Source organism: Dryas octopetala, chromosome 4 (assembly GCF_963921425.1).
Source record: "Dryas octopetala chromosome 4, drDryOcto1.1, whole genome shotgun sequence".
Lineage (NCBI taxonomy): Eukaryota > Viridiplantae > Streptophyta > Magnoliopsida > Rosales > Rosaceae > Dryas > Dryas octopetala.
Window position 1 is genome coordinate 2,032,455 of NC_141369.1, and position 9,162 is coordinate 2,041,616.

The 9,162-nt window shown below is 39.2% G+C and overlaps 1 protein-coding gene and 5 non-coding genes across 6 annotated transcripts; 5 read left to right on the plus strand and 1 right to left on the minus strand.

Annotated features, from left to right (window-relative positions):
- The first annotated feature begins 333 nt into the window (after positions 1-333).
- Positions 334-452, plus strand: LOC147286122 (5S ribosomal RNA). The gene has a single exon (XR_015122115.1). It is a non-coding gene; the product is annotated as a 5S ribosomal RNA (ribosomal RNA).
- A 418-nt stretch (positions 453-870) lies between these two features.
- Positions 871-989, plus strand: LOC147286123 (5S ribosomal RNA). Its single transcript, XR_015122116.1, has one exon. It is a non-coding gene; the product is annotated as a 5S ribosomal RNA (ribosomal RNA).
- Positions 990-1,401: 412 nt separating this feature from the next.
- On the plus strand, positions 1,402-1,520 carry LOC147286124 (5S ribosomal RNA). Its single transcript, XR_015122135.1, has one exon. It is a non-coding gene; the product is annotated as a 5S ribosomal RNA (ribosomal RNA).
- Positions 1,521-1,940: 420 nt separating this feature from the next.
- LOC147286125 (5S ribosomal RNA) lies at positions 1,941-2,059 on the plus strand. The gene has a single exon (XR_015122127.1). It is a non-coding gene; the product is annotated as a 5S ribosomal RNA (ribosomal RNA).
- Positions 2,060-2,463: 404 nt separating this feature from the next.
- Positions 2,464-2,582, plus strand: LOC147286126 (5S ribosomal RNA). The gene has a single exon (XR_015122131.1). It is a non-coding gene; the product is annotated as a 5S ribosomal RNA (ribosomal RNA).
- A 3,118-nt stretch (positions 2,583-5,700) lies between these two features.
- LOC147286127 (protein REVEILLE 1-like) lies at positions 5,701-8,820 on the minus strand. Its single transcript, XM_086242129.1, has 6 exons — positions 8,324-8,820; positions 7,925-8,008; positions 7,729-7,840; positions 7,496-7,557; positions 6,937-7,350; positions 5,701-6,834 (listed from the first exon to the last, which is right to left on the minus strand). The coding sequence occupies exons 1-6, from the start codon at positions 8,363-8,365 to the stop codon at positions 6,091-6,093; spliced, it is 1,458 nt and encodes a 485-aa protein (XP_086098255.1). The 5' UTR covers positions 8,366-8,820; the 3' UTR covers positions 5,701-6,090.
- Between the last annotated feature and the right edge of the window lie 342 nt (positions 8,821-9,162).

The following is a 9,162-nucleotide window of genomic DNA, read 5'->3' on the forward strand; positions in this document are numbered from 1 at the left end:
ACGAAGCCACAGGCGGTGAGGTAAGGCAGATTTTGGTCAAATAAGACCGTTTACTAGGCCGAATTAGCGTTTTTTGTTTTTTGTTTTTTTTTTTTCGGATGTTTGGGCAATTTTGTAATTTTCATCTATTGCGCGCTTTAATTGTCATTTCTCTTTTTCTGAAGGTCGTTGGCGTACGAAAATGGCCTTAAGATATTCTGTTTCGGATCCCGCGGCATCGGTCGAAGTGGTGGCGCTCCATCTTACGCAGAGGCTCCTGCAAAATGGGGCCGTATCTATGCCTCTCGCGGCATGGCGGAAACCTTTATATACGGTGACGACGTATAAGCTTACGGGTGCGATCATACCAGCACTAATGCACCGGATCCCATCAGAACTCCGCAGTTAAGCGTGCTTGGGCGAGAGTAGTACTAGGATGGGTGACCTCCTGGGAAGTCCTCGTGTTGCACCCCTATCTTTTTGCATTTTTGGCTTCCAAGCTGTTGCCTGTTTCTTTATTTTATCCCCAGGGCGGAGGGGGGGCGCGTAGGACGGACGACGAAGCCACAGGCGGTGAGGTAAGGCAGATTTTGGTCAAATAAGACCGTTTACTAGGCCGAATTAGCGTTTTTTGTTTTTTGTGTTTTTTTTTTCGGATGTTTGGGCAATTTTGTAATTTTCATCTATTGCGCGCTTTAATTGTCATTTCTCTTTTTCTGAAGGTCGTTGGCGTACGAAAATGGCCTTAAGATATTCTGTTTCGGATCCCGCGGCATCGGTCGAAGTGGTGGCGCTCCATCTTACGCAGAGGCTCCTGCAAAATGGGGCCGTATCTATGCCTCTCGCGGCATGGCGGAAACCTTTATATACGGTGACGACGTATAAGCTTACGGGTGCGATCATACCAGCACTAATGCACCGGATCCCATCAGAACTCCGCAGTTAAGCGTGCTTGGGCGAGAGTAGTACTAGGATGGGTGACCTCCTGGGAAGTCCTCGTGTTGCACCCCTATCTTTTTGCATTTTTGGCTTCCAAGCTGTTGCCTGTTTCTTTATTTTATCCCCAGGGCGGAGGGGGCGCGCGTAGGACGGACGACGAAGGCACAGGCGGTGAGGTAAGGCAGATTTTGGTCAAATAAGACCGTTTACTAGGCCGAATTAGCGTTTTTGTTTTTTTTTTTTTTCGGATGTTTGGGCAATTTTGTAATTTTCATCTATTGCGCGCTTTAATTGTCATTTCTCTTTTTCTGAAGGTCGTTGGCGTACGAAAATGGCCTTAAGATATTCTGTTTCGGATCCCGCGGCATCGGTCGAAGTGGTGGCGCTCCATCTTACGCAGAGGCTCCTGCAAAATGGGGCCGTATCTATGCCTCTCGCGGCATGGCGGAAACCTTTATATACGGTGACGACGTATAAGCTTACGGGTGCGATCATACCAGCACTAATGCACCGGATCCCATCAGAAGTCCGCAGTTAAGCGTGCTTGGGCGAGAGTAGTACTAGGATGGGTGACCTCCTGGGAAGTCCTCGTGTTGCACCCCTATCTTTTTGCATTTTTGGCTTCCAAGCTGTTGCCTGTTTCTTTATTTTATCCCCAGGGCGGAGGGGGCGCGCGTAGGACGGACGACGAAGCCACAGGCGGTGAGGTAAGGCAGATTTTGGTCAAATAAGACCGTTTACTAGGCCGAATTAGCGTTTTTTTTTTTTTTTTTTTTTTTTTTTTCGGATGTTTGGGTAATTTTGTAATTTTCATCTATTGCGCGCTTTAATTGTCATTTCTCTTTTTCTGAAGGTCGTTGGCGTACGAAAATGGCCTTAAGATATTCTGTTTCGGATCCCGCGGCATCGGTCGAAGTGGTGGCGCTCCATCTTACGCAGAGGCTCCTGCAAAATGGGGCCGTATCTATGCCTCTCGCGGCATGGCGGAAACCTTTATATACGGTGACGACGTATAAGCTTACGGGTGCGATCATACCAGCACTAATGCACCGGATCCCATCAGAACTCCGCAGTCAAGCGTGCTTGGGCGAGAGTAGTACTAGGATGGGTGACCTCCTGTGAAGTCCTCGTGTTGCACCCCTATCTTTTTGCATTTTTGGCTTCCAAGCTGTTGCCTGTTTCTTTATTTTATCCCAAGGGCGGAGGGGGCGCGCGTAGGACGGACGACGAAGCCACAGGCGGTGAGGTAAGGCGGATTTTGGTCAAATAAGACCGTTTACTAGGCCGAATTAGCGTTTTTTTTTCTTCGGATGTTTGGGCAATTTTGTAATTTTCATCTATTGCGCGCTTTAATTGTCATTTTTCTTTTTCTGAAGATCGTTGGCGTACGAAAATGGCCATAAGATATTCTGTTACGGATCCCACGGCATCGGTCGAAGTGGTGGCGCTCCATCTTACGCAAAGGCTCCTGCAAAATGGGGCCGTATCTTTGCCTCTCGCGGCATGGCGAAAACCTTTATATACGGTGACGACTTATAAGCTTACGGGTGCGATCATACCAGCACTAATGCACCGGATCCCATCAGAACTCCGCAGCTAAGCGTGCTTGGGCGAGAGTAGTACTAGGATGGGTGACCTCCTGGGAAGTCCTCGTATTGCACCCCCATCTTTTTTGCGTTTTTCGCTTCCAAGCTGTTGCCTGTTTCTTTATTTTATCCTCAGGGCGGAGGGGGCGCGCGTAGCTTGAAGTTCCTTGATTTTCATGCGCTATGTTATAGAATCAAATTGAAACAGAAATTCTTTGATCTATCATTCCTTAATTTAGAACTCAAATTTTTCATAACTCCACAATTTTTCTTATGAACCTAAAGTTCGTTCTTGATTAAGTTTAGATTAAGCAGAAAAGCTTTATTCATATGAGATTGTAGTTCTATTCTTTAACAAGATTTAAGAACCCGAAGTTTTGCTTATATTTTGTATAGAAACTTGAAGTTTCATGGCTTTTAATGAACTTGAAAGTTTCATAGCTTCAATTTAGAACATATTGGCATATATGTTCATAGTTGTTCATAATTAATTTATTGATTCTTATTATAACTTGAAGTTTGATGTCGAAGAATTATTTGAAAACAGAAGTTTCATATACCTACATGTGCATTGCAAACGTGATTATGTTTCGTCTTTATATAATCTGAAGTTATATAAGCAATTGAGTTTGTATAACCACTCACTCTATTGATTTTTATATATGCACTTATGAAAATTTTTCGGCCGTTAGGGGTAGAAATGATTGTTCCTGAAGAACGGCGTGAAATAACATAATATGCATATACTAGTCTTTTTCATACCATTCAATATGGAAATGAGATATGAATGGTAATTCAAATCTAGTAAATGCATTTATTTGAAAGCTAGATGCATATATATACAATGAAACTGCAAAGTCACATATGGAAGTTTTATATATGTCAACATGGATTGATGTCCTAACTTGGTAGTCCATCAATTTGGCGGAAAATGGTTTATTGCACGCCTGAAGAGTAACAAATCTATAGGTTTCAAAGTTTAGCTCCCCAAAAGTGGAGAGTATATGAAATGGTCCACACAACCCCAATTAATTAAATTTAAAGATCCACATTATGTACACAAATCATCCTAGAAGAGATGACAGTCCCTGAAGAGACTATAAAAGCCCCCGAAGAGGCATGTGTACCAATTACAAAAAAAATATATATATATCTAATGCATGCAAATGAGAATTGTGAGATCGTTGATATAATGATGATATATTTTGTTTATAGTAGTTAACAAAAATTATCATGGGCTATAATAATGTGGAACCACGTTTACTATAAATGTCTACAACATGAAATGATTGGCCAAACTGGAAAGAGGCAATTCCAGTAGAATTGAACATCATTAAAAACGTGGAATAATGAGAACCTATAGTTCAAACACCAAAGATGTTAACCCTGAAGGTTATAGAGTGTTTGAAATAAAGTGAATGAAATCACTATTTATAATGGCACAAGGTTTCTCTAAAGAAACATGGGATTGAGGTTATATATTCTCATGTTATAGATGCAACCGCATTTTAACAAATTTAGTAAATTTAATGTGTTCATTGCATATGGAGAAAACCTTTAATGATTATGAAATACCTGAAACATTTTGCTAGAAGCGATTTCCTATAAGATATAGGACAAATTACTAAGTCAAATCCAAAATTGAATGTGTCATGAAATATTAAGTGCTTGAATCAAATCCTTGAAGGATTAAAAGAGCTTGAAGCTCAAAATATGTACTCAACTTTAACACTATGAATATGGTCAAAATTGCCTCATTGAGTACTTTGATTAGAATCTAAATTCGGAAATTGTTGCAACATATTCAAACTTTTGAAAGAATTTATGAATTAATTGAGGCTCCTGAAGAGCTCATAAGATTATTGAATGCTTGAATATTGGATTTGATATAAATGACCTTGGGAAATGAAAATAGTGTCTCGAGATGCAGATCAAGTACAATACTAGTGAAATTCTTATACCCAACGATTATTTCGTCTATTGGCACTAAGATTGATAACTTGCTTCTTAAAGAAGATGAAAGAAAGATCTTTGGTCCAGAAGCACCATATCTTAATGTGCCTTATTTAACTTAGCACAATGTAGTAGACCGAATATAGCATTGGTGATTGTGTCATGTAATTTTTTTCAATACTCAAAAGTATTTTCATAATAATTTATCTTTTTTTAGAGAGAATTGTTTCTAACCACTTTATTTAGTGGATTTATATTTGTTAGTATTGCTCTAACCTCAATAGGATTTCAACAAATAATGACAAGCATATATCCCCTAAAAGTATGGAAGTCATGTTGATACAAGCATGTCCAAACTACGCTCTCTAGAAGATGGCATATGTGATATCATTATTTGTTGGATTATTGAGCCAATCAAATTAAAGCTTGTTGTTATCAGGGGGAACATTCAACCATTTTGCGTGTTGTACTCTTTTCCCTTCGACTAGGTTTTTGTCCCACCGGATTTTTCCTAGCAAGGTTTTAATGAGGCAAACGCATCCAACATTATATTAGTAATATTACAAAAGTTGCACTCTTTTTCCTTTGCTTTGGTTTTGTCCAATTGGGTTTTTCAAGCAAGGTTTTAACGAGACAACCTTCACTGATTGGAGAAATATATCAGCATCAGGAGGAGCGTGCCATCAAGCATTGTACTCTTTTTCCTTCGTCCAAGATTTTTGTCATATTGGGTTTTCCTGGCAAGGTTTTAATGAGGCAGTGTCGCACGCTCACCATAACTATCAGAAACACATAAACATTGTACTCTTTTCCTTAGTAGTCTTTTTCCCATAGGGTTTTGGCTAGTAAGGTTTTTAATGAGGCAATTGTCATATTCAATGGACATCCAAAGAGGAGTGTTGTAAAGATCATTATTTATGTGATTGTCCATTATCATGTTTAATATTTATCTCTAGTATTTATCTACATCAAATTATATATCCCTTTGTTTTATAACACTTACAATATATAACATCATTTAATATATATTGTTCACGTGCAAAAAAATACTCTCACTTTGGAAATGTAAAATCTCACTTACAATATAAAATGTCTCGAGGCTCTCCACGCTGAGCTGAATTGTTTTGACTTCTGAGTTGAATACTCTAACTAATTAGTTTTAATTCTTCAGTTGGAAGCATAGTACCAAAACAATTCAGATATATGGTTTAAGTCATACCACGTGTAGTGTTAAATGCTCATAAAACCTAAAACAGGAATGATGGTTCTATTCAACGCATACATTTTAACATTGAGACTAAGGAATTCACATTTACAAAGAAGCAAAAGAATAGGAAGGAATACAAAAGCTAGTACCAGGAATAGGGGGAAAAGCAAAACAAGGGGAAATGAGGCATACAAGAAATGGCGAAGTTGCAGGTTTAAATAGTTGGAGGTCAAAACAGAACACTATGAGACTAGAATTTGCAAGGCTCGGAAAAGCTACCACGGTTTCTCTCATTCTGAGTCATCCAGCAGCCAGAGCCATTACAGTCTTAAACTAAACTGCATCCAAACAGGTCCCTTGTGCTGTGAAAAAGAACCTCTTGACTAACAGAAGGAAACTCGTACAGGCAACCTCAATAGTGGGACACTATAAGCAAAGGTGGACTCTTTTCCCATCCCTGTCACTTGTTATTATTGAGGATTGGACGTCTCTCTCTGCCATACATCTTTTATATGGGACAAAACCTTTCCTACACTTTTCAGGGCTTGCTTTTAATTCAGAGAAGGCTGAGTTTGCACTTGCCTTAAATTGGAAAACCGAATTTGGCTCTTGGTCTTTTTCAGAACTATGTTGATGACCTTGCATCTCAACATCTAGACATTTGTCACCATTTTGATCCTCATCACTGACTGATCCAGCATCTGAACCAGTCCAAGACCCTTCCTTCTGGACTTCTTTATCATGTGGATCTCCAAGATTACAATCAAAATGTGCCTTTACTGGCTGGTGCTTATTGAATGGAATGAAAGGAAATGGTGAATCTGCACACAAGTTCCACCATGGTACAGGATTGGCAGAACCAGATTCTATGAGATTTGAGTTCTGATTCTCAAATTGCATGAAATAGAAGAATCTATGTACTCCATAGGGCAAATTATTAGATGCAGATTCCATAGACATAAAGTTCCAGGGTTTTGATATTTGCACAGGTTTCTCCTCTTTCACATCAGAAGGCAGTGATTTGCTAAAACTTCCTGCGGTTGGAGAAGATGGTCTGTGGGAGTCTGTGACGAATACAGTCCTTCCGAAGAGCTTAAGGCTTCGAGCGGATGCCTCCTCAACTGAACCTCCATTTTCATAGACTTCGTCCGTGGGAAATAACTCAAGCTTCTGGACATTTTCACCAACACAAGTAGAACACTATGAATATCACTTGAAAGGTTTCTTTTTTTAAAAAAAATGGACAGATACACAAAAGAATAAGCATATTACCATCAAAAATGGCTCATTGGAAAGGGAACCACCTTCTGCTGCAGCTGGTGATGGAGATCCACTTTCCTCCATCGAGGAGGGGTTGGCCTCAGACTGAATTAAGCCCCCACTATGGAAACCAGCAGCAGATGAAACAGGGGATAAACTACCACTGGGTGTATTTGAATCAGTGGAACCCAGTGTATCTGAGCCAATCACAGATAATACTGATGTTGGAGATTGGTTTTCTTGCTCTGACACTGATGAATTTGGAGATGCAGATCTTGTTGGCTGCTCTACAATAGAGGTTTCTTTAGGAAGATGGTGTACAAGTTTACGGGGGTAAGGACGCATTGGTTTCCGCTTTGGTCTAGGAGGAGGGATGTCAATTGGCTCCGCCGAGTTTGCGTTGCTGCCATTTGTGTCAAAAGCAACCTACAAGAGCAACAGACTTGAGAAGTAAGAACAACATGATGCAGGAATGCATGAACCTTACAGAATGGTTTACATGCCTTGAGTCATTAAAACTAACTTACTTTAATACATGGGATACAGATATTATGGAATAAGATCAGTAAACCTTAGAAAAGAATTTTTGAGCATGACTTCGAATCTGAACTGCAGTCTTGGTGCCAATATGTTCTGTCATACAAACAGAATGTTTCAGTAAACTGCTCACAGATGTTCAAATAATAACACTTTAAGCCTTTAAATCAGATACATACCCACCATGTGAGATACATCTAAGCCAAGATACATACTTAACCACTTATTATCTTGCTAATTATACTTTAATTTCAAATATATATATACCTTCTATCTTTCTCCAGGCACGACCATAGAGCTTTAAAGCTTCAAGGAATTTCTTATGTTCTTCCTCTGTCCATCTCTCTCTCTGTTTTGTGATTGTGTATGGTTTTCTCACCTATTGGACAACAATTAATCAATATTCGAATGAACAAAAAAAGTAGAAAGGATTGGAGAAAAAGAAAAAGGCAAAAATTGAAACCTTGGGAGCATAGTCATTTCCACAAGAGAACTGATCCTTCAATTGGACCCCAGCAGCACCGAGTGAAATCCCACCATTTTGATCCTACAAAACATGACCAAGACAAACAATACACGTTCAAAAAATGTCTCTTCTGCTTCCAGCATCACCCACCACTAAATTTTCCAATTTTTTCTGAAATAATTGTGCACAACCAGAAAAGGGTCTTTTTAATATATCTTCCCCTTGAAAAAGAAATGCCAAAAATTATCCAAACTCATCTTCCCCTTCAAATTTATTTAAATCTCAGAATAGAAATGGTAGTTTTAGTGATCCATCAAAATTTTCACATAACCACTAAAAAACAGAGGCTGCAAGTATATATATGCAATATAAGCTTAGAAATTTGTGCATACATACTTGAACAACCATAGCCGGAGAGATCATTAATCCACCCACCATGCAAAATTGACCTCTTCCTCAACTCTGTGTGATACGACACCGTTTTTCCTCACTCCTTTGGCATGAAGAAACCAAAACAAACCCTTGTCTCTATCTTCCCCACAATCATACAAGAAGAAAATACTCATAAATTTACACTTTCCTTATTTACACAACCCATTTTTATTCCCCAAACTTGACCATCACAACCTGAAGCTAGGCCTTCATTCAATTACACAGCTCCATTGCTTTTGACCTCTCAGACCTCAAAATTCGAAACGTTTCCTTATTTTGAAGAATAAAAAAAGAACTGGGTATCACTTTGGGGCAGAAGAAAGAGCTAACACCCAAGTGGAAAATACTGAGAAAAGAACAAGAAGAAGGTTGAAGAAAATGAGATAGACAAAGAGGAAGAGAGAGAAGGGAGTATTGAATAGTGTATTGGGGCTGTGTGTGTGATGAGAAAAAAGGAAGAAAGTAGGTGCTGCCACGTTAGCAGCAGTGTTTGTTTTGTTTTTTTTTTTCCTCTTTTTTCTTTCTTAATAATATTTTAAATTTGTCTTGTGAATGGAATGCTCGAGAATTGGATGGAATCTTGTGGCTCACGTCGAAAGAGTCCCTTGACACGTGGCGTTGGCTCGTCTTGTCTCCCAGTTTTAATCACGCGGGACTGTGCGAGAAATTCAACCATCTCATATATCCTCATCCACAGAAGATGAAATAGATTTGTCATAATTTTTCGATAAAATGAGTTGTATAAATTTCTTCATTTATATTATTAGAAGTAAACTAAATAAAACAAAGACAACAGTGATCAG